The sequence below is a fragment of the Hippichthys cyanospilos genome, chromosome 12, assembly GCF_059441005.1.
Source record: "Hippichthys cyanospilos isolate Australia breed blue-spotted pipefish chromosome 12, RoL_Hcya_1.0, whole genome shotgun sequence".
Taxonomy (NCBI): Eukaryota; Metazoa; Chordata; class Actinopteri; order Syngnathiformes; family Syngnathidae; genus Hippichthys; species Hippichthys cyanospilos.
The window spans coordinates 11,807,399-11,832,267 of record NC_142380.1 but is presented as its reverse complement, the minus strand read 5'-3'; the positions used below and the strand labels follow the sequence as shown (position 1 = coordinate 11,832,267).

Here is a 24,869-nt window from a genome sequence, read left to right as displayed (position 1 = left end):
TCAGTCTGATACAAAACTTCATGTTATGATTTCTTCTTTGTCTACTCGCTGTCTACTGAGAGGAGTACTGAACTAATTTAACGTCCACACAAGTCGGCCATGTTTGGCGCAAAGGAGAGTCGATCATGAGACGTTCAAGAACAATTTTGTTCAAAGTAAGATTATGTCTTTCGTTATGTGAAACTTGATTGCATTTTTTAGATGGTTTAGAATAAGCATTGGTACGTAGCAGGATATTATCTGAATAAGATGAACTCTAAATTTCCGTTTTTGACCGAGTATTCTTCTGAGTACTGTAATTTACGAGTTCAAAAGTGAGTACACGAAGGCGTCTTTATTCCCTCTCCGGCCCTGGTGGCTACTAGCCGGGCTATTGTGGTGCTGGGACAACTCAGTAAATCTCGGTCATTTCAAAAGACATTTTCACCGACCGTTTCGCTTTTTTTTTACGTCACTTAGTTTCACATCACAAGGTTTCACATTTCTTTTTCGAAGGATTAGCCCGAGGGGTCCTTGCGAACGACTTCGAACCGCCGGCGAATGAGTTTGTCTACAGCATGGGACGAACAACTACGATTTGATTCGGTTATTTTCTCCTCCCGTTTTGGACGTGAATATAATAAAAGAGAGGATAGCAAGACGCATGTAGCCGGAGCACGACGCTGCTGAGGTTGCTTGGTAAAGAGGTAAGAGAAAAAGCCCTCAGGGAAGGAAAAGTCTCTTTGGGAGTGTGGAGCGACCGAGGCCTGGTAGTTTTTGTATTGTCCGACACAAAAAGTTGAGCATTGTGTAGTGTTTATAGTTTGTGTCTGTTTGGGGGGTTCACAACTTGTTGGGTGTTCCTTGCTGGCGACCAATTGACGTTGTCTTGATTTTAGTTATATTGTAGCCCAAAGGGGTGAGAATGATGCCACCTAGTTAAAGTTTGCATTACCAAACCCATTCGTTTTTTCCCCATCCCATTTACCGTCTTCTCATCTGTTGCAAACCTTTTCCCAACTCTCATATTAAACTTAACTCACAAGTACGATAAGTAGCTTTATTGCAATTGTTTATAAACGTATCGTTCTCGAGCTCTTGTTTTGAGGGTACGATTATGAGTCGACTATGCTGTAACGCCCGCTGTTTCTGTGCTTGCACACTCCAGTCCCACGGTAATCCTCCTCCCATGCTAATCCCTCTGAGTTTACTGTACTGCCCCACTTGGCTGGACTGCCATCTCTCTCTCTTTCTCTTTCTCTCTCTCTCTCTTACTCTCACACACACACACAAGTACTCATACACACAGCTGGACAATCCAAGGAGGTGAGGAGGACTAACAGGTGGCACTGACCCGGTGTCATGTACTTAGCACAGGAGGTGTGAAGGATCCTCTGGACAGATCCAGCACACTTCACAGTGCAGTGATGCAATGCTGTTACAAAGTGCCTAGTGCCGAATCATGCCTATTTCCTATCTACCGTATTTCCCCAAATGTAGGGTGCACCCATGTATAGGACACACCTTTAATTTGATGGTCAAATTCTGTTTTATTTTTATTTACATTTTACCATGTATAGGATGGACAGACAATGTAAAATCTTTAGCACAACATAATAAATGTCATCTTTGTAATTTCTTCATATTATCTTCTATTTATATCCATAAGCTATATATTTGTTGTCGGTATAGTCTCTGCTGTGGCAGAGCTGTGTCCAGCACAGCGGGAGTGTGCGAATGATCGTTGGGGAGATTTTCACAGAGGGCTGTTGAAGTTAAATGAAACCCTACCTCCTTTTATGCTCTTTGATGGGATACGGGCTCCACTCTAGGTCGGCATGTGAGGGCCGTTAGCCCAAACCTCGTGGCAGCCTCATAGTTTCTAACCTGCACCGCAACAAGAATCACTTTGTTCCTGAAAGCTACTGTAATATTCCTGTATGTGAACAAGCATCAACACGGACGCTGGATTCATCTGCTTATTGAAAATAGTGCGGTAGTTGCAGCTAACATTCTACTCGTGTAAGCATGATGTTTTTCCCCTGGCTGCTAACAGCCAAGTGACTGCCTCTAGTCTTGCTAGTCCCATAACCGCAATTACTGTAAGAATACATCCGATATAGAAATGCGCACCTGTACAGTATAACTTGGCTTGTGTGGCTGACTTATGCAGTCGATTTTTTTTTTCTATGTTTATGTTACCGTTTATCGGACACATCCATACTTTTGGCCTTCATTTTTGGGAAAACAAAGTGTGTCCTATCTTTGCGAAATCACCCTTTTGGTTGTCATAAACCTGATAGATCTATGTTTACATTCAAATAGAATATCAAACGACACTCTAATTGTATGTAAATAACTCCGCAAGCTTCAAATAAAATGAATGACTGTCCTCCCCCGCATTAATTAACACGAGGACAGTATTTATAGCTTAATTGGACTGTTACAACAGACAGTTAAAATCACATGCTACTATCTACACTAATGCTATGTTGCAGGCTCTACGTTTCAGGTCACTGCAGACGTAACAGGGTGATATCACATAAAACACTCTGTGAAAGCAGCATATGATAACATGTTAATCACGTTATCCGCGTTAGCTGCAGAAGCAAAATTGTATTGATACTAAAGACCACAAAGCAGAAAATAGACAATGTGATTGGCTGCTTCAGCAGAGGACATGTGGGGAGAAAAAAAAAAAACTAACCATTTTTATCAGATTTGGTTGGTTTTAAATAACTGTGACCTATTAAATGGCAATATATCGCCAATCCTGTAATCAAATCACAAGGCTAACAGAAAATACCAAGATGTTCAAAGCTAACATTTTTTCATCTACAAAGTAATTCCATCAACATTTCTTCAGAATGTCAATGACATATATATATAAAACCCTACAATTCAAAAAGCTTTTAGATATTTAAAGAACACTGAAATAAGAGGGTGTTTTCAATAATTTGACTTGTACAATCCATATCAATACAATTTCTGGAGCCAGGCCAAGGCTTTTCATTTGACTCTTCGGTCGAATACCTTGACAGAATCTAAGAAACACAATCAAAGTGCGTAAATAACTGATTGTTAGATGCCTTTTACGTAATTCTTCTTAAATGTTTTTCTTATATGGTGTGTGTGTTTTTTTTTTCTCATTATTATCTGTGAAAAATGCTTGAGGTTGACAGTCTTCAAACCTGTTCAATATTTGTGATTACAAGTACAGTGTGGTTGACAATAACAAGTGACAGAACACCTATGGCCTTTTTTCCTTGTCGTGTGTGGTCTCACACTACAAACTTCTGTTAGGGTGTTAGGAAATCAGTATTTGTGTGCTGCTCAATTCCAAATGGGAGACAAGGGGGTGCTTTGCTGCATTTACGGCATGAAGATGCCTCTGCAGGTGGCCTCAATGATGTGAATGGGATTCGGAAGGAAGTCATGTCAGCTAGCCTCCTCACATCCCCCATACTAGCCACTACAACTATTTTCCTTGGTGATTGGCAGGCAAAGAGAAGACTCCTCAGAGCCCGTGCCAGGGCAATTTCTGAGTTACGCTTCAACGATGCTCTTAGTCGCTGCGACCGTGTCATCACTCTCAAGGGTGTCATCTTAGATTTCAGACAAGCGCAGGTTTATCTGCAATGAAGGATGGCTGTTGACCTCGTGCTGGTTTATTAGTTGTGTAACTACTACAGCATTCAAGGTTCAGCATTGTTTTAAGGCCTTTTGGTTTTTACATTTGAGAGAATCAAAGAACAAAATGCAAAACCAAAATGTTTTTACCTTTTGTACAATTGACAATTTAATCACCTTATATTTGTTTTTGAGAAATTGTTAATCAGCTCAACAAAAGAAAATCAATATTTGTTCATGTTTAAGCAATAGTGCAAACTGGTACTAGAACATGAGGCAATTTCACTTCACTGTGTACTTTCTTTAAGCAGCCCATAGTCATGAATGCAAAACCAGACAGACTTTTAATGTTTAGGTAAACTGCACTAGCATGTGAATTGTGCTGTTCAAAGGTCGGCTGACTACTCCCTTTTTCCTTGACTGGCATCTTGTCTCATTGGTTGTAAGAGCAGATTGTTAAGGCTAGGGGTGAAATGACTACTTCAATAATTTGTGTAACTCATTTAGAGGCCCAGTGTTTGAACTGACATTACCAGACAAAACCACCCAAAAAAGGAAAATTTCTGGAAAAAAAAGGTGTCAATGAGCTTAATAATATGCTAATAATAGCATATAATAATAATAATAATAATATCAACAAATGATGTGATATATGTTAGGGATGGACCAAATTCTAGGCTACCAAAAGTTTCCTACTGAAATTGGCAAAAAACACATTTTTAGTTTCCGGCCTCAAGACAATTAAAGCAGAAACAATACATACTCAATCATGCTAAGAAATTACACTTGCTCCTTCAAGCCAATGTTTTAATGTCTTTAGTTTGCATAATTATACTTCAGTTTGACTTGTAAAGTCTCAAATTGGATTGAAGTGTTCTTGAATTTGACTTCCTTGAACCAGCAGATAGCTCGGAAGCCTAAATATGTTTAACAGATGTGTGAAACCCCACATCCTGCCCACAGAAGCACCCAGTGTTTTTTTTTCTTTCTTTCTTTCTTTCTTTTTCAAATGAAATGCTTTGATGGAATGCAGGGTCTGCACTCTCATTAGCATTTGTACAGCCCACAGTTAGCATGTGCATGAATTTGCCAAGCGAGCATACTTTGTGTGCACCACTTACCATCACTGCTGCTGCACAACTATATCTAAAAAGATGCACATGACAGTCGATGTACCTCTTGGTAGAGCTGCACGATTATGGCCAAAATAATAATCAGGATTATTTTGGTCAATATTGAAATGATGATTATTAATCACAAATCAAACCAATGAAAAAAACGAAGCCTACTTAGAACCAAACACATTATTTACCTTTAAGGCCATTTGAATCAAGTAGCTGTCAAAATGTCATTTTCGGTCATCTTAAACCAATTTTTTTTCAATTTTTTTGCCAGTCGGACTTTTCAAAATGGGTCTCAACTGACAGCTAGCACTGTATATATGAGTAATCAGGTGAGAAACTCAACACCATTTCACACTGGTAAATAGTGTATTAGGGTGAAAAAGCAGAGGCTTTTGTCATGCAAATATGTGGGAAACACTGATGGTAGGATGACAAAGTGCTTGATTTGACATGTAGTGAAGCCGGCTTTTTAAATGTTAATATCACAGAGGCTAGGCTTAATTAATCATGGCAGTCAATATCGTGATTGCGACTAAAATTCGATTAATTCTGCAGCCCTACCTCTTGGGGATGTAAACTTATGAGTACAACTGTAGTATGAATTGGTTTAGCATTGTTTGCTACTCACTTCAAAATATTACAAAAGTCCCGAAGCATGTTGTTTTGATCGCATAAGAGTTCAGATAAAATGAGCCAAGACGCTATATATCACATAACGCATATAAGTGCTGTTGTGCTCATATGTTGCTATACCCAGTATGATGTAAGCACGTGCATAAGCAAGTTTTCAGTTCCACGTGTCTTTGACCGAACAAGCGGGGGAATCTCATTATGTTAAAGATCAAGCTATCATGAAGTGGACTTGTTGAAGAGGATGCTGTCAGCACTATACCACACTTGACGTGTTTATCTAATACTCGTGGGAAGAGTGAGTAGGATTACCTCATTTGCTGGGAGTCCTTGAAGTTCAGACAGGATAAATGCTTGGGTCTCGTATATCAATGAGGAGAGGGGCAATGCAGTGCTTTTTTTTTTCCCCTGCTCTTCTTAAATCTGTGTCAGTGAAACGGCCACAGGCTGTAAGGATCTTGTTTCCATCTCAGATAGCTGCGCAGCCTTTTGTTAGGGATGTCACGGGAGGTTGTTGACTGGGCTGTGGTGAGCTCTCTTTTCATATTTCTTGGACCGCTCTGTGCTGTATACAATATTTTATACTCGTTGAAGGAGACAATCCAGTAGATTGGTTCTGTACATTATTTTGTCTATTGAACTATATGTTTTAATTCCCATCCCTTTTTATATATATATATATATATATATATATATATATATATATATATATATATATATATATATATATATATATATATATATATATATATATAAAATGTTTTTTTTTCTAAATAGACAGTGCAAAAACAATTTATTTTCATGATTCTCTGGTGATTTGGTCTTCTGTCTGAAAATTGGAATAAGTATAATTGATTTTTTCATGAGTAAAAGCAGATGTTTGCAAATGTTTAATTTTGATTCAACATCTGCTTTTATAGAACATTAAAAAACATGAGAATATTTTTAGTGAAGAGACTGACATTATGAACATCTTGACAAATTCAGGTCTCTAAAGAAGTTATCAATAACCAGAAATAATTTGTAATTATTTTGTATTTTTTTTAGGTATCAAGTTTGCAATAATACGGCTTCAACTTATATTTATTTTCAAATAAATATTAGACTGAACTGCATGCAAAATAATGGATAGAAAAATGTATGCACTTTAAATTAGTTAAAGCCCATTCATATTACACATTTAAAATGAAAACTTGTTTGATTTTTTTTTTTGGCCTACCGTGTATATATGTATGGTTTATTTATATATATATATATATATATATATATATATATATATATATATATATTATATTCAAACTAATAAAATGTCCATTCAGATATCCATTTCCTGAACCGTTTATCCTTACAAGAGGAAAGCACAATGTGACTTGTTCTACTTCCTTCAAATGTATTTTCTACGTTTTTCGATCCTGCCTTTTCTCCCCAAATAAAGATTTATTTATTAATTTTAGTTGCATTTTATCCACACTTGGCTGATTTTCTTTCCTCGCATCCCTTACAGGCTTGACAATGGGTTGCGTCCGGAGCAAAGAGGACAAAGGCCCGGCCTTGAAGTATCGGCCCGATAACGCCAGTAACACTCCGGTCAACGCCCACCTAGGCCATTACGGTCCGGAGCCCACGATGATGGGCCACTCGCCTGCAGCAAAGACACTCAACAACAGTTACAACAGCCATGCCTCTGCCCTCACTCCGTTTGGAGGTGCGTCGTCTGCTATGGCACCTTTTGGAGGCGCCTCAACCTCTTTCACGTCTGTGGCTGTGAGCAGTCCCTTCCCAGGTGTCGTCACAGGTTGGTTTACACAACCTCCTTACACCTCCTTCTTTGTAATTTTATGGGGTTTCTGCGCAAGTATAGAATAGTATAGGATTTTTTTACACATACACATATTCCGGCTATATAATGAAAGTCAAAACATTGAGAAAATTCTCTTATTAATGCACTCCAATTTAAATTGTCTTTATTATAAGAACAAGTCCTACATGGATATATTATAAACAAAACCCACACGTAGCGGCATGAGTGCCTTCTTCAGAGCAGTTTCACAAAGACATAAGGAAATTTTTGTCCATCGGCATATTTATCATTTCTTGGATTAATCCACTGAAACCCTTAACTCCACATAGAAAAGGCCTGTCACAGTCAAACCCAGGTTTGTGATGCAGGCATGCAAACTGCTAACTCACCAATCTGCCTGATGCAAATTTTACTTCAATTTATTATTGTCTATTGACTCCTTTTTTTTTTTCAAACAATCATTTGTTTGTTTTTTATACCTGTGAGTCTTGTTATCAGAGTGTAGAAAAAGTATGGAATTTTGAAATTTCAAATGTGAAAGAAGAGAGACTTGAGCATAAAGCAAGGTATGAATATGTATGAATAGAAGTTCCAAAAATAAATACATGACATGGGAAGGAGTGTGGCCTCTAAGAAACGTCTTCATCCGCTGTCATTATGATGCTCCTTTTTAAAGTCTTTGTCATTGAACTTAATGTCAATTTTGATAGGATCTTTCAGCAGTAAGAATGATAAACACAAACACACACTGTTTGCTCGCTCGTTCTCAAGAAGGATAATGTGACCTGAGGGAATGCCGCCCATCTAATCCTACCCGCTCAATTTCCTTTTGAAGATAAACATATCTGAGGCCTGTTGTTGCTTCACACTACTGTATGTCCGACAGGATGACTCTTTGTTACAGCCATTACACAGGTCACGTGACCTGACATGGCCCAACTAGCACAGTAATGATGAAGTTCATTCAGTTTAATTTGTTTGTGTTGGTGGAATAATTTAAGGTAGCTTTTGCTATCCCTTTGCCAAAGTTAACTACCTAAGATGACCCTAATCCCTTTTTGTCATTATTTTAAATGTGTTTTTCTTAAATAGCAAGTTCACTAGCCACAAGTTTTATTCAATGCATTCTCACCTGGCATTATATTATTTACAAATTTTGCAAAAATCTGTCTTGTTTTTGTGGACTCATTCTCATTGGATCTACTCTCATGGGATTTGTGTCACATTATATAGATTTGTGTCACATTATAGAAATTGGCAGAGTAATTCCCCAAATAATTGGCATGACGCATGACAAAAGCTATCACTGCAGACCATTTTAGCAACACCTTAAACAGGAGTGGTCAAGAACACTTGAACTTCTCTATCTTCACTATTGAGTACTCTCTCTTGGTCTTATTCACTGAGTTTTCAGCAATTATTTTCAAACATGTACTATGTATGTAGAAACAAACCTGTTTGCTACCTGTTGATAGTCACACTCATCTCTTGTTCTCCTTGCCTTAAGGTGGCGTCACATTTTTTGTGGCACTTTATGACTATGAAGCAAGGACCTCAGACGATTTGTCCTTCAAAAAAGGCGATCGCTTCCAAATTATCAACAACACGTAAGTGCAATTGTTTTTCTTTTTTTTTTTTTTTCCTTTTTTCTGCAACGTCCCCTCTTTCATTGTTCTGCTATCAAGGCTGAAATCTGTCTGGGTTAATAGGCTTCCCTGACTGGGCCATCTGTTCTCATCACTTTATCCATGATCAACTTTTTACTGTTCAATACAATAAAAAGTTCAATACAACGATGGATTGGAAGTTGTTCTTTTTCATACCCCTCATAAATTGAAAAACTTAAGTCGGACTGGCTTTGCTCTTGTTTTAGGGAAGGCGACTGGTGGGAGGCCCGTTCCATCAACACAGGACAGAAGGGTTACATCCCAAGCAACTATGTTGCCCCTGCCGACTCAATACAAGCTGAAGAGTAAGGACCTTTTTTCTCAACCAATCTCCTCCCTCTCTCATCCTCCCTGCCTTTCTCAACATTTTCCTCTATTTCGTCATTCTGAGAAATGCTTTTCCGTGGTCACACCGTGACAGCCTATGTAGAGGCTACACAATAGTGCTGTGTGACACAAACCTTGCACAAAGTATACACGCTCACAGATTATCAAGCTATCTATCTTGTTAATATATATATATATATATATATATATATATATATATATATATAATATACATATAAATACAATTTCAGATGTAAAGTAGTGCAGAAAATCTGGCCCAGATGCCACACAGAGAGGCGTATGAACTTTCACAATATGTTGAAAGAAAGAAGTGACTCAAAATACAAAATGATCAAACAACTCAATACATTACCAATGTTAAGTATTTGTTTTATTGTGAATTATTTAACTTAACTAATGTTAATGGAAACTTGTATGCATACAAAATAGTGGAGTCTAGAACTTTGTTCTTGTTCTTTCCACAGATGGTATTTCGGCAAAATGGGCCGCAAAGACGCGGAACGTCTTTTATTACTTCCGGGTAACCAGCGAGGTACTTTCTTGGCACGAGAGAGTGAGACAACCAAAGGTAAGGTTCGGTTTCCTAGACAAAAAATATGTATTTTATCATTAAAGCAAACCATAATTTTTGTGAATGATTACACAGTATGTGAACTGAATAGTTGGCATTTGTGAATGTTTTGTTGAAAAGGGGCCTACTCTTTATCTGTTCGTGACTGGGATGAAGTCAAAGGAGACAATGTGAAACACTACAAAATACGAAAGCTTGACAGTGGCGGCTATTACATCACTACTCGGGCTCAATTTGAGACGCTACAGAAGCTGGTGAAACACTACACAGGTATGTATCATCTGCTGGCATTGAGCGTTTAAGGCAGAGTTTTGTTTACTACTGAAGTCCGCAAGCAGTCTCTTAACATTATATCTCTTACTTTATTCAGACGTTAATGCAGCACTAGGCTAACCAATGAATTATTCAGCTGCAGATTTGCTCCTGGGATATACATATATTAAATCCTGCTTTTCACAGGATTTATTTTTTCCCCTCTTGTGATGTCTGAAAGCCCAATAGAGTTTCCAAAAAAAGGGAAAAGAAAACCTTGTGTGACTACAGTTCAATATAAAGCAGTTTTAAGATTTTTCTGCCATCGAGGCACACTATTGCTTTTTCAGTATCACTAAATTCACCTCTGTAAAGATCAATGATTGTAGAAGAAGAAAAGCATTTAGTGAAATGCTGATAATGCAGTATTTGTAGTTAGCATCCACCTTCTCATTCCATGGGTAGAAATGTAACATAATTTTGAATTTGGAATGGGCTGGATTTTCTAAATAATGTTTACACACTTGTTGGAAAAAAAAAGCAAAGTTCCAAATCCACACACATTGATATCATAATACAGTGAGTCTACAATAATGATCCAGTAAAGGGAAAAAATAATTTGACACAATCTCATTGTGATACAGAGATTATGCAATAATTGTTATCCAAAATACAGTGGTAATATTTTTTTAAATCACTCACAATTCTTGATCTCTAATACTTTAGTGACAAATACAAAGTTTACGGTAGCACCAGGATACAGCAATTGCAGTACATGTAAACTGAAAAGGATACACTATCACAATTGTCTCTCAACAGAATTGGTTGTATCATGATACAGCAACTGTGCAATCAAATATTGGACTAAACCTGAGTAATCACGTTACAATATAATTGCACTTTGCTAATGTTTTTGATTGTGTCACAATACAGCAGTTGCATTAGAATCGATTTTTCTTTAAGAGGAAAAAGGAGTAATTTGAAAGACTATGACAGTTCTTCAACGATCTGTCCGCGGTATTGAAAAGTAATTATCAATATGATATTCAAGCAGATCTTCAGCTGTCATGTCGGATTTGTTCTTCGCCGACTGGTTTTGTGTGAACTTATTTATCGTCACATAAAACTGTCCTTTTTTCTCTTTGTTTGATTTTCTCCTGTCGCCTTTTTTTCGTTGAACAGTGGTTATGAGATAATCCATTTTTTAATGATAGCAGTAGTGTAACTATAAAAATTGTGATCATTGCTATATCAAAAGTAAAAAAAAAAATGATCAAGCCGCTATACAATATACGTAGTCTCAATACTTTGTCAGATATCAATAGTATATTGATATATTCAACGAAAAATTAAATCAAGAATCACATAAGCAAGTGACTGTGCCAGTGGACATTTTGGAGGAAAAAAATGGCGTAACAATGTCATTATCAAGAATGATGGACTATTGCTACATTGCGGTATTTGTTTGTTTTCAACATCAGTGCTGCACACATACTCTGTCTCCCACTAAAATGGGCCTTTCTTTCCTCCCACCTTCTCCATCTTCTGTCCAGAACACGCTGACGGTTTGTGCTACAGGTTGACAACAGTCTGTCCCACGGTAAAGCCGCAGACTCAGGGACTGGCCAAGGATGCCTGGGAGATCCCCCGAGAGTCCCTGCGACTGGAGGTCAAGCTGGGCCAGGGCTGCTTCGGAGAGGTCTGGATGGGTAAGATGGCGCACATCGTCTTAGTGTGGTATCATAGATATTTGATCATAAATTAGTAAATGAGCCCCACAGGGGGAAATCAAGCATCCACTTTATAGCTCATGTATATTTAACAGTGAGGAATGGTTATAGACTGCTTATAGAATGATTGATAAACTCTTTGATTTATTGAGCTCAGCAAAGAGCTAGCCTATTTATTGGGGAAAGCGCTGACGACTGCAATGCATTCTTGCTGAAAGGCACACACGTGTACGCTAATGGCAGGCCGTCCTCCTTCGCTTCACTTCGCCGCCGTGCATCCTCCTCGCTCACTCCCTCATTAGCCCTGCAGCAAGCCTCGACCTGCAAGTGTGCAATCCCAGGAATTCCTCCACCGATTTGTTTTTGTTTTGTTTTTTTCATGCCCCTCCACCGCCTGCCCCTGCAGATTATTCCCTCAGTGATTTCACCTCTTTTTAATTCCAAATATGTTAATCACTATGTGTGACCTCCATTCCTCTGTGTTATTACCACCTTGCGGTCGTTATCATTGCCCTACTTTGTCCTTGACTGCGTGTTGTGTGTGTTGCTGTGTGATTCATTCATGGTCGGCCAGCCCTCATGACGGAAGCATCGGCTCCCCCGACCGCTCATTGTATGTAAACAGGGCGTGAGTAAGTGGCTTTTGACCAGGAAGTGCGAGATTATTTTGGCCAAGTTTATTTGCTGTTGAAAAATGATTACACATGATTTATAGTTTTCTGCTGTTTTATCTGAAAAGTATTTCACTTTTGTCATGAACTAGGGTTGTCAATATTTTAGCTGCCTGCACAGACAAAAACTGTCTATATTGTATGTGTTGTCTAAATTGTTTATATAATATAAAAACTCTCCCCAGGCACATGGAACGGTACTACAAAGGTGGCTATCAAGACCCTTAAGCCAGGCACCATGTCCCCAGAAGCCTTCCTGCAGGAGGCCCAGATCATGAAGAAGCTGCGACACGACAAGTTGGTCCCTCTCTATGCCGTGGTGTCAGAAGAGCCCATTTACATCGTCACAGAGTTCATGGGCAAAGGTGAGACCCTAACTCTTTTCCAGAACTCTGCCGAGGCAAAGCACTGCCAATTAGTGTTAGCTTAGCCTTGTAAGCATCATACTCTGTGCTAAGGCTGGACAATTACCTAATTGAATTGTAATTGTGATTTTGATTTTAACCAACCAAAAGAACTGCACACATTCTGTATTCAACTACAAAAAATAGTTTTTTTGTAGGGCTTTCCATTATGTATTAGCTTCATCCAGTACTCAATGGAAAGCCTTTTAACCAGCCTTCAACAATGAGTAGTCCTTTACCTTCAGATGACAAATTTAGGCACTTTCTTCTCTTTCGTCTTTCTTCTTATCTTCATTATAGTGTATGCCATGTGTACAACACACTGCCCCAGAGAGAGGTTAAATCACACACAGCGTTTTTTTTTTTTTTTTTTTATAATTGTTTTATTACTATCATGATAAAATATTATTAAGATGATATTCTGGTTGTTCTTTGAAGTTAGATTTAACTTCGGTTTGGTAGTTGAATAAATGCCAAATTTCCTTTTCAATAATATATGTTTACTACTCTTCATTTCAATATAAGTCAGAAAACAGTAATTGTGATTACTTTTTCTAAAATGTTCCACTCATATTTGATGCAGGGAGAAAAGCAGAACCTGAGGACCAATCTTTATTGGACAGTTTATTTATTTATTGGACAATGTAAAGAGTTTCTTCTGCAGTAAAAATGTTTCAAAACAACGTCTAAAACTCCAGCAAGTTCATCCCTCCTGTGCCTCATGACTGATGTGCATAAAAGCCATTTATTTTCTACTACAGTATATACGTATATATAAATCTTGGTGAAAATATGTCATTTAGTCTGGATTACCATTGCAGGTTCAAGTTTCCAATTCTGGTATGATGCTTATATCTGTCTTATGTGCACATACATTTCAAGTAACGCATTATACATTACACATGAAATATACCACATGTTCTTGTAGATGTTGACACAAGTGGCATCACCACTTGATTGTTTTTTTTTTTTTTTAATTTTATGGTGATCTTCAATCTCATCCAGGGAGTCTGCTGGACTTCTTGAAGGAGGGAGATGGCAAATACCTGAAATTGCCCCAGCTGGTGGACATGGCCGCACAGGTAGGAAGCAAAAGCAGGCCCCTGTTTGCTAAACTCTGAAGGAATATGTGTGAAAACCAAGCTTGCAAATCAGTTTGACTCGTGCGCTGCGCATGGTTCTCCATGCAGGTTGTCATATTTATTAAATATCAGACTTGACACTTCTTGGCTTCCTGCCACAGCTCCGTGTGCCTTCCATCGTCCTCCAACACTTAGCTTCCAGCAGAGCCTAAGCGCGACTTGTCAGAGAGCCACTTAATTCCCACCATGCTACCGTCGCTTACTAAGATCTGCTTTCACTTTACCATGCCACTTTCTTCCCTTGCTCGGCCATTTGGAAAATGATCATGGAGATAGAGGGAGGTGCCTTGTGGTTGCCCCCAAGGGAGTTGGCAGACAAACGATGTTTTGAGCTACTTGGAAATGAACAAACCTGCATGAACTTGATCAGTGCTAATACACGGGAGAACAAAACCTCTGTTTTACGTAACGCCGGTCAGATTGATGGTTTTCTCACATAGGAATTATTTCCAACTGACGCCAACACTGCTCCCCGTCTGTATGATGTAACCTTGTAACGCGATGTCCTGTTTTCTACATTGTCTCATCTGTTTCCTCGTAGATTGCAGACGGCATGGCATTCATCGAACGGATGAACTACATCCACAGGGACCTACGAGCCGCCAACATCCTGGTTGCGGACAACCTGGTGTGCAAAATCGCCGACTTTGGCCTCGCCCGGCTCATCGAGGATAACGAGTACACGGCCAGGCAAGGTCCGTTCTCTCGCCAACTTGAAGGGTGCCCAAAAATGTAACATTCAGAACCACAATCACGCCGTCAAACTGCCTTTTCTGCGGTTCCAGGCGCTAAATTCCCAATCAAGTGGACGGCGCCGGAAGCAGCTCTATACGGCCGCTTTACCATCAAGTCTGATGTGTGGTCGTTTGGTATACTACTGACTGAACTGGTCACCAAAGGCAGAGTTCCCTATCCAGGTATAAGCCTTAAACCTCTTTCACAATTCCTAAAATATAGCTGTATAGAACACAGTTTCTTGTATCAATAAACTGGGTTTTATTTGTTCGATTTGTGTAGATTTTGCATGTTCTCCCTGTGCTCAAATTGGTTTTCTACAGGCACTCTGGTTTCCTCCCATGTTCAAAAAACATGCATGGTGGGTCTATTGATCACTCTCAATTGCCTTTAGGTGTAATTGCGTGTGTGATGGGTTATTCGTCTCGGCGTGCCCAAAGATTGGCTGGCAACGAGTTTATTGTGGCCCAAAAACAGCCGGAATAGGCACCAGCAATTTGCGACCCTCATGAGCATAAGCGGTTAAGATAATGGCCGGACGGAGAACTAAATTCATATAAAACGTATAGATATACTGTAATTTTAAAAGGTTTTCTGACTTTCCAAACATACGTATTCAGATTACATCCATCTAATTAAAATATGATTTTGTGTTCATGCAAGGTTAAAAAAACAAATGCTAAACTAAGTTGAACAAATCATTTATCATGCTCAGATGCTTTTTGCAGTTTGCAACTTTTTGCTTCTTCGGTGCATTTGGTTTTCATCAAAAATTTATGTCAACTGTTTTATATTGATTTTTATGAAACTTTACTGCTTTCCAGCAGCATCTACCTGATGTATAGTAGTAACGCTCCCACACTCAGTATAACATGGAGTGTGAACCAGTCAAACAGGTCTTGTTCAGATGCAAATACAAGCATTTTTGCTTAAAATTAAACCACTGTTCATTATACATCATTGGAGTCTTGGACAACACAGGAATGGCCTTTTAAGAAGTTCAGTATGGTAGCGGAAGCTGGGGCTCGGAGCTACGGAGACTTGGGGAGAGTTAGTTGCCGCTCGCCATTTTCTGGCGCTCTGTAAGTTGTGAAGGAAAATTGAGTTTGTCCCCCAAAAGTGAAACATGCCTGTTTATCCTCCATACTCGAGTTATATCACTGGGTATGGGAAACAAAGGTAGGCAAGGTTTCATTAAACATCTTTGATACTTTTTATTTATGTACATATAATGTCCATCAGGGGGCAAATCCTACTTCATAGAATTCACTTTTCGGAGGGGTTTGCGAAAAACAAGGGAACCCTAATACATCATACAAAAGTTAAAAGTAGCTTTTTTTGTGTGTGTTATTAAATTTGTTTCCCTACATAGAGTAAAACGGTACGGTTGAACGGCAATCTTAAATTACTATTAATTTCAACAATTCCCATCTGGCTATCATGGCTGCAACGTTTAAAATGAGGGCCGGACTGCAGCTCGCTGTGATCACAGAGCCGCCATATGGCCGACCTGATTGCCATCTGGCTCTTGAGGCCTTCCCAGACCCACAGTAAAAACCCCTTCGACGTAATTAATTCAACTTCATCTGGAGGGACGTCTCTTCCTTTTGCTTTCTATAGTTGTGTTGACACAGCTGTGTGGAAACGTACACTCGCTTTACAGTCAGGATAGCAGATAGCCGACGATTCACATTTCAGCATCGCCACCGCTCTATTGTCTCATTCCGGCTTCCCTGGTGCGTAAAATAACGAGGAGGACACCCCGTTTCCCTTTTCACATGCGCATGCTTTGGCTGTGAGTCAGTGAGTCTCCTCCTTGAAAGGCATTTATGTCGCAATTAGGTCACCATCACGGGGTCTTCCTGTCTTTGGGAAGAAGCACTGTGTTTGTTTGGTTGGTTGGTTTGGTTCTCAGTAGAACAGGGAGAGAATGAATGGCAAATTAGTAAATAAAAGTGAACTTTTACCCACGTAGTCGCAGATGTCTACAAGCTCCCCACTCCCACGGTCCTGTTTTTGGCAGTTAATCTTCCAGAATTTCCAGGCCGTGTGGGACAACTATGCATTAAATGGTTGTAAACTAGCCCACATTAAACTCTTTGATGGGAGAAATGGGTTTTATATTTAGAGTGGTAACATGTCAGCCTTTCTGTTAACATGAACAAATCTACATTAGCTGAGGATAGCTATGTTTCAAGAAAAGCCAAATAATTTCTTTAAAACATTTGACAAATGAGTTGTTTGTTTTTTTTAATGAAAATTCTCGCAATAGGCCCCAGTAGCATTTCTCTCAAGAAATTGAGGTTCCACTGTATCTGGCTCACTGTAAGGTAAAAACTAAAGATGCCGGTGTACCGGTTTGCAGGGATGGTGAACCGAGAGGTGCTGGAGCAGGTGGAACGCGGCTACCGCATGCCCTGTCCCCAGGGCTGTCCCGACTCGCTGCACGAAATGATGCGTCATTGCTGGAAGAAAGAGCCCGACGAGAGGCCCACCTTCGAGTACATCCAGTCCTTCCTGGAGGACTACTTCACGGCCACGGAGCCCCAGTACCAACCGGGGGACAACCTGTAGGCCCGCGAGACCTCGTCTTGGTACAAAAGAGACTGGCCAGCACACTGTGATCGATACCAGAGTAGTTAGTCCTCATTTCACATTGATGGCTATACTTGCAAGATGCAATGATTATTTTTTTACTTTCTTTCTTTTTTTTAACATAATGACTCTTTTACACAATTCTCTTCCCTTTTTAAATGTTATTTTTTTGTGCAGACAGGGCTTGATGCAAGAATGTACAGTATGTGCAGGAAAAAGTATTTTAGCAAGTGCACAAGTGGGATGAATGACAATTTTGTACGTGGTTATTTTTTTCATTATTTCAATGCTTCTATAACAGGCTTTCGCAGTTAATAATCATCCCCAATTTTAAAGAGAGATTCCACTTATTTAGCCATTTTCAACCGTAAAATATATTTTGTCTATCTTTTATTTTTTTCCTTCTCCACCTGTCGGTCATGTGACGTTCACAAGCTGAGCTGCAAGTGCTCGTTTCCTGGACCTTCAGTTTCGGTGATGCCATTTTCATTCGTCAGCAAGTGGCAAAACAGTGTCTTAAAAAAATAGTCTAATTATTGACAAAACAATTGTTTTACAGCTGAAAATAACTAAATAAGTGGACTTTTTTTTCTTTTTCTTTTTCTTTTTTTTTTTTTTTTAATGTTGAAGATGAAAATAATCTGACCACAAGTGTTTTTACTGTCCAAGCATTTGCCATTTTTTTATATACCGGGTACCTGTAATTAAGATAATTTAATGTTCAGGATAAGAATTTCCTTTGGCCTTCAAGTTTATTTTCCTTTAGATACTCGATAGCTCAGTCATTTTTTTGACATACTTTCATATTGTTATTTTTATCATGACCAAATTCTATTTTTTATTTTTAATGTGTAGACATGTCCTGTGACTATGGAGATTCATTTGTTTTGTCTGTCAACATTTCCTGTGACCAGAGGGTTATTTTTGTTATATTTTATTTGTGTCACTATTGCCGTCATTGCTTCTTTTACATTGCCCCATCGAGAGTTGTTTTGACTATGATTTGGTTTAATCATGCCGAAGTCCATTATTTCCATCAAAAAAATATTGTTCCAGTCAGTTTTGACACACTTTCATAAGCAGCCGTTGAAATCTTGCTTAAATGCAAAAAAGTGTCCTTTTTTTAAAACCTTTGCTCTGGCCGTAGAGGGTTTTTTTCACCAATCAGAATCTCAACAAACAAGTGAAATGTAGCCACCTACACGCCAAACTTAATAAAAATGTTGCTGTTCTGCTTAATATAAGTTTGTTGCAGAAAAATCACTGCAAAAAATGCCAAGTTAATAGTGTTTTTTTTTTTTTCCTCCCCTTCTGTAACTATGGTAAAACTGTTGCTCCAGAGGTGCATGATGGGAAAGCTATGTTTGAAAGCCAGTGGTTCGGACAAAGATGTGAACTTTATTGTTTTGAATTGAATTTCTTTGTATGTATGTCTGTGGAGAACCTAATATGTGATTGTTCCTAAAGGTAGGACTTGAACTAGAGATGGAGAACAAAAAATTGTAACTAATAGAATTTTTGTACAGGAAAAAAATAAAAGTTTTAATTGAAAAGTGTTATTTGAGTTTGCTGTGTTGATGGTGGAATTTTATACTGTGAACTAGATATAACATTTGGATACAATGTTTGTTTGTTTGTTTTTTAACTCAAGTTAACAGGCAAAATGCTTAACTGCTGCAACTCTGTAGCTCTGTGACTGGCCGTTTACTCATCCTCATGGTACCTGTAAAGCAAGACCACAAATGTAAATGCAATAATTGTTCAAAGTGTGGTAAAATATTCCTACACGTCTTCTAAAATGTCACAGCCTTCACCTGACCATCTCCTTGTACTTTTCCAGGGCCTCCTGGGCCACGTAGTGGATGAAAGCCGGGTCATGCAGGTTGAGATCCCCCGGCACGGAGAAGACGAATGAGGGAGAGTTGAGGATATTCACCTCCACTTGGGTGTCCCCCACCGTAAGATTCTTGTCTTTGCTCTTTGGCGCCACCTGCAGAGCAAAAAACGCGGTATATACTGGACATGATTCGCAACATCTGCATGCAGTTCTGTCTAGGCTACTTCGGTCCACTGGAAATATTTCAAATTTTTCATTGCAATATGTTTCTTAATTTAAATAAACTGTTTACATAATTGATAATTGAATAATTTGATTTTTTTCTGAATCAAAAAAAATAACATTTGACATGTTTTCGCTAACTATAAAAATATTTCATACACTTTTTGAAAATGAATATCATCTAGAGCCTCTTGCACAAAGCACAAGAAAATCGTAATTTTATGTGTATAACAGAAGTATGAACATTTTACATGCCTAAAACATTGTACTCTAAAACTGGCGGTAATAGTTGACTCCGACAGAGTTCTTAACCAAGCTTTGTCAAAGTCTTGGGTTTTGTCCGTTTTGGGGACAGCCCCCCACCCCCCCCCAATCGCGGAGAAATTTGGGTGGGAAAGAAATGTACATCATTGTACATTTTTTCCTGAACACATTGACTGCCATCATTTTTAAACCGTTGCGGCATTTTCACGATAGTCTTCAATCTCTTAAAATGTAGTATCAATGCCATCTACTGGTGATTACGCATCAGTAAAGTGACTTCCAATATTGAAAATAACCGTGGAGTATCATCAAATGGCCGCCCCCTTTGAAAAACAGAATTAAAGTCAATGGTAGTGAATGAACACGTGTATGAATCATCTGTGTAGCAAACGTTCAACAACAACTTAGTCTCCTCATCTTACCCTGGTGATGCGAAATATGTTTTGCGTGTCCGCCTGAGCCACCCAACCAAACTCGGCGGCCATGTTGCCCAGCCATGCCAGCGTCTCGTCGGCGTGGCGCCGCACGATGGACAGGACTTCGTCGTACTGCTCCCTGGACACGCCCACTAACTGCGACACCTGCTCCAGCTCCATGTGCAGCTCCCTCACGCTGGGACATTCTGCAGGGGGGGGGATTGGAGTCAGCCAGTGGGTTTGGGGTGGATAGACTGGCGCTTTACCTGTCAACAAAGGCCCTTGACAGGCTTCGCACTGACTCTGCAGCTGCCAGCACTCAGACGACTGTTTGCGCAAGTCACGGCACAACTTCCTGTTCCGCAGAAAGCGTGGAAATGCTTTTTCTGCAATGCAAGGTGGATGTTACCTTTTGGACATTACAACCTTTCACAGTCATGTGACTATTGATGAGCTGAACCTTTGTAATTTGGAAGCAGGTGTCCTCGACATGTGGGCAATGGTAAATTCCAAAAGGTAAAACTCGCCTTTCTTGTTGTTGTCCTCTTGCGCCCCATGGAGGCCGTCAAATGCCTGCGTCACCACCGCCCCAAACTCCTCCACCACGCTGCGCCCAAAGTCAAAAAAGGAGTCCAACACCTCCTCCAAGCCCACTCCCTGAAGGAACCCCGAGTCGCGAGCAGGGTCGTCGGGGCCCGCTGTGGCGCTCGGCATCGGGGGCCCGCTAAGGAGAGCCCTGCGGACGGCCTGGTCCAGCTCCTCGCTCATCCTGGAGGCCAGCGCCACGCTACTGTTCACCAACAATCCCACCTTGCGACTCAGGCGGCTGAAGGCATCCTGGATGCGGACCACTTCCGTGTCGGGGCTGTCTGGCTCTTGATTCACCAAGATGTCGTCTTCTTCCACAGCGGGTTCACTGAAGCTGAACCGCCTTGACACATGGCGAAAGAAGTTTTCAACCTGGCATGAGAAAAGAAGGGTGAAAAAAAAACTCATTTTTGTAATGTCAAGGCTGTTTGAAAAGTACTCCTTGTTGACTGTTAAATGCATTCTATAGTGGATCAGCTCTTTTATCAGTCATAAATTCTTTATCCTCTGCATGGAATAACATAAATTAGTGGCATACTGTTTCGCTGAGATAAGTTGCGGTCTTACCTTAGGACCCATAATGAAGTTATGACGCTTAGCACGCCCGCCGTGCCCTTGCAACATGGCACTCAAACCGTGACTTCAAAAACCAAATGCAAGTGTTCATTTTGTATGTAAAACACAAATGTATTCTCAAGCTAGTCAAACTTGCTTTTGCTATCATTTTATTGGTTACAGGGGATAAAGTTCAAAGTTATTTTGAAAATACCTGTACATCACTATTTTTAGAGGCCTTTATTTCTAAGTCAGTGTGCCTCCCAGTGGACATTTTTGGAAACGCGGCGCAGCAGTAGCTAAAAAATAAATAAATAAAAAGCTTACCGGTGACGAAACTATTAAAATATTAATTATTCACATCTTTATATTTATTTGTGTTAAACATGGTACACATTCCCTAATGTACCAAATATTGGTAACGGTATCGGTTTTGAACACAGCCCAAGCGATTCTCCTACTTTGGTTTGGAACGTGGCGAAGCCTCTGCGGCAGGTGTTGGTGAAAAATGTTTTACACGCGTCCTCCAAACACGGCCTGCACTCGTCCCAGTCCGACTGTAGGGAGGCGCTGCACTGCTCCTCGGCCTCCTGCAGCTTCTCTGTCACGTCCTGAGCCAGTTGCGCTGCCCCCTGGTGGAATATAGAGGAACAGCGTTTTACTTTCTTACTCGGCCTCTCAGTTTTCCGGGGCGGTGGTTTTTGAACTGGAGTCACTAGAACCCCGGGATGTTAAAATATATATAATTTAAAATTAATTAGTTTGTATCTTTTGTAGAACTGTACCCTGCTTTTGTGAAAGTCTGTGAGTAATTTAAAACCTCCATTGTGTCTTGGTGTCACGACGGTGGCAAAGAAGTTAATTTTATTCGGTAGGGTTGGAGGATAAGTGGTGGTATTCTCCTTATTCAACTATTGACCTGTAAATAAGACAGTGGGTAACAGCAAATAATTAAACTAGTCGATATCTTAATACATTTATAATAGATAGCCGGTGATAACAAATACATAATCGTATATTTAATTTATATTTAATTGATTCTGTACTATTGCCATCTGGAGAGCTCAACACTCCCTCCGCCAACACCGGAGAGTTGTGCTCGAACCTATGGGTTACCCGAATTATTGAAATTTGTCAAATGAATGTCACAAAGTGCATGAGAGAAATATAACAAGAAGGCATGTGGGCTCGTATGAAAAGTCGTACCGCTACATACTGGACCACTTAAATCCCAGCTTGTATTTAAAGTAAGCAACTAAATTCACTTCAACTTAGTTCTTGGTTCTCTTCTCCAACTTAGCTATGGGCCAATTAAAATTAGAAAGACAGACTTGTACTTTAGACATTTATAGCTACATGTTAATTATTCTATATCTGATTTGTATTAGCATAATGTAAAAAAATGTCTTCTCTTTACCACACAGAAAATTATACAATTTGAAAACAAAATTATTTCCAATGAATAATATACATTTGTTTATTAATTCTAGGAACCTATTGAGAAAAAAAAATCAAGGTATTCCACTATGGAAAAAGGTAAAAGTAAAACATGTATCCACCCTTTTCTTGTCGCCACTGTGATGTAGAGACTTCATGAGGTGCTCATGCTTGCGCTGGTTCCTCCACATCACCTCCTTCATCTGGCCCACGCCGTACAAGGCGCGCTTTACCTCCTCGCCCACCACCACCTCCCCGGCCATGGACAATTCTGTTTGGATAAAATGGAATCTTCATCATTCTGCGTTTGGGGGTTAGTTTCCATTAATTGACTTTTTAATCTCTTCTGTAGAAAGTTGGCTCTTTCACTTGCGTGTGCACAAATCAAAGTGTGGGCAAATGATGAACAATTCTTCAAAATTGTGTTTCAGTGCTGTTTACATACATTTCCAGTTTAAGTTTACTGTCAAAGTAAACCTAAACAAAGAATTACACGTTGTGTATTCAAAACCAACTAGCTTAGCCTTTCAGTTTGCTTGTTTATTACTAATGCTGAATGGTGTCTATTTTGCAATTCTATGCATAACTAACCCTTTGAATGAAAACAAATGGTGCAGCAACACATGTAGATAGACAATACTCAGTCATATCTTCTTTATTGTCTCCATTGAACAGCTAATGTAGGTGCTGTACTAATGATTTGAGAAGAGTTGGAGGTGCATTCATTTAATGCAATCTTCTGTCTGCCAACCGGACAACACACAGAACATGACCACTGTGACACCAAAATGGCCGCGTCCAGCTGGCATGATAAAGCCAAAAGTTAAGCTGAGCCACATTGAGTTTTTTCGGATGCAAAAGTCATCATCATTAGCACCTTTAGGTTCTGTTGAGCAAAACATAGTTGATTGGGGTGAAATGTCACCTTTTAAAGTGTCCTCTGAGGCGTTTGCATCCTCTGAGGCACCGCCAACAAGCAGGCCCAGGAAGGCCACTGCAACCAGACTGAGCAAAACCTTCATCTCAATGGACTTTGTCTGAAAAGACACACATGCACAATCATCATTGCCAAGCTACTGTATGTTGATCAGAAGGGATAACAGGATGGTGCTCAAATATGAGACCAAAAAACAAAAACTCATCCAACAACAGATGCATAAAATAGTTTCAATTTTAGACTAAGCTATAAGTTGAACATTTGTTGAAAGTTGATTTATATTGTTTTTTTTCTTTTACCCCCCCATTTATACATATATATATATATATATATATATATATATATATATATATATATATATATATATATATATATATATATATATATATTTTTTTTTTTTTTTCCTTTTTTTGCATTTTTATTCCCTATTTTAATTTATCTATCATTATATTTAAATTTGTGCTATACTTTGTTTTTCTTCATTATTTCTCATTATTCTATCATCTAGTGTGATTTATATTTTATATTGCAGTTAATCTCTTATAAAGTAAAATATTGAAATAAAAAATGAGCATTTAATTTTTATATTAAGTTGCTATATTTTATTACAATATTTTTAACTATTAATACATGTATTTTTATTGTATTTACATTGATAATAATTTTTGCCTTCACTTAAATAATTTATTAAGGGAAGATTTTTTTTATTAATCATTTTTATGACTGTATATTTTTAAGATTTTACAGTTTTTTCAAAATAATTTATTGTTAAGTAATATTGTTTTATTGCTTGGGCCAATATTCTCTTTATTGCTTGTTGCACAAACATTACACTGATTGCGCCCTAGACAGGTATTAATGTACATGTTTTTCTCTTTTTCTACAATTCATATGATTCATTGAAACGATCCAATTACTTCAAACATATTTATCATAATCTTCCATTTGTGTAACCCAGCGTATGCTGTATGCCCTATTTTATAACATTTGCCCTAGATTCCACACTAAAATAATTGGTAACGCACGGCAAAATGAGCAAAGGTGACTTACCAGCCTGAAGATCTACTGACAGCATAAACCAGAAGAACAAAAAGCTTTGTGTGGCTGCTTTGTACCATGCCAGTTCTATTTGTGCCCTTTCCACTTGGAGCGTGATTCGTGATCCTATTAGCGTCTTTGCCTAGCGTCCACGCCCGTTAATCCCGCATTCAACATACTGCTGCCAGCCACCAGCTTTGTTTTTCCACACTTTTATCCGTGAAAACTAAATGTTTAAAATCTGTCAAAAGTTGTATGTGAGCATTTTTTACAGAAAACTTATGCAAGCATAATGG

General features: G+C 39.0%; 2 protein-coding genes across 3 annotated transcripts; one reads left to right on the top strand and one right to left on the bottom strand.

The window, feature by feature from the left end:
- Positions 1-359: 359 nt before the first annotated feature.
- yes1 (YES proto-oncogene 1, Src family tyrosine kinase) lies at positions 360-18,832 on the top strand. Its single transcript, XM_088428747.1, has 12 exons — positions 360-686; positions 6,868-7,158; positions 8,672-8,771; positions 9,038-9,136; positions 9,644-9,747; positions 9,871-10,020; positions 11,556-11,711; positions 12,589-12,768; positions 13,813-13,889; positions 14,491-14,644; positions 14,735-14,866; positions 17,050-18,832. The coding sequence occupies exons 2-12, from the start codon at positions 6,876-6,878 to the stop codon at positions 17,256-17,258; spliced, it is 1,644 nt and encodes a 547-aa protein (XP_088284873.1). The 5' UTR covers positions 360-686; positions 6,868-6,875; the 3' UTR covers positions 17,259-18,832.
- clul1 (clusterin-like 1 (retinal)) lies at positions 18,658-24,730 on the bottom strand. Of its 2 annotated transcripts, XM_088428748.1 has the most exons (9): positions 24,586-24,730; positions 23,524-23,635; positions 22,721-22,869; positions 21,623-21,793; positions 20,546-20,978; positions 20,285-20,404; positions 20,025-20,224; positions 19,094-19,269; positions 18,658-19,002 (listed from the first exon to the last, which is right to left on the bottom strand). In XM_088428748.1, the coding sequence occupies exons 2-9, from the start codon at positions 23,618-23,620 to the stop codon at positions 18,984-18,986; spliced, it is 1,365 nt and encodes a 454-aa protein (XP_088284874.1). In that variant the 5' UTR covers positions 23,621-23,635; positions 24,586-24,730; the 3' UTR covers positions 18,658-18,983. The 2 variants fall into 2 exon arrangements, with proteins under 2 accessions (XP_088284874.1, XP_088284875.1); XM_088428749.1 differs by lacking the exon at positions 24,586-24,730 and having other exon boundaries at positions 23,524-23,654.
- Between the last annotated feature and the right edge of the window lie 139 nt (positions 24,731-24,869).

Coding starts and splice junctions, on each gene's coding strand:
- yes1 (XM_088428747.1), top strand. CDS start 6,876: ATGGGTTGCGTCCGGAGCAAAGAGGACAAAGGCCCGGCCTTGAAGTAT. Junction 10,021..11,555: donor GCTGGTGAAACACTACACAG/GTATGTATCATC, acceptor TCTTCTGTCCAG/AACACGCTGACGGTTTGTGC. Junction 12,769..13,812: donor CACAGAGTTCATGGGCAAAG/GTGAGACCCTAA, acceptor AATCTCATCCAG/GGAGTCTGCTGGACTTCTTG.
- clul1 (XM_088428748.1), bottom strand. CDS start 23,620: ATGAAGGTTTTGCTCAGTCTGGTTGCAGTGGCCTTCCTGGGCCTGCTT. Junction 20,979..21,622: donor TCGCCACGTTCCAAACCAAA/GTAGGAGAATCG, acceptor TTCTCATGCCAG/GTTGAAAACTTCTTTCGCCA. Junction 20,225..20,284: donor TCAAGGGCCTTTGTTGACAG/GTAAAGCGCCAG, acceptor CCCCCCCTGCAG/AATGTCCCAGCGTGAGGGAG.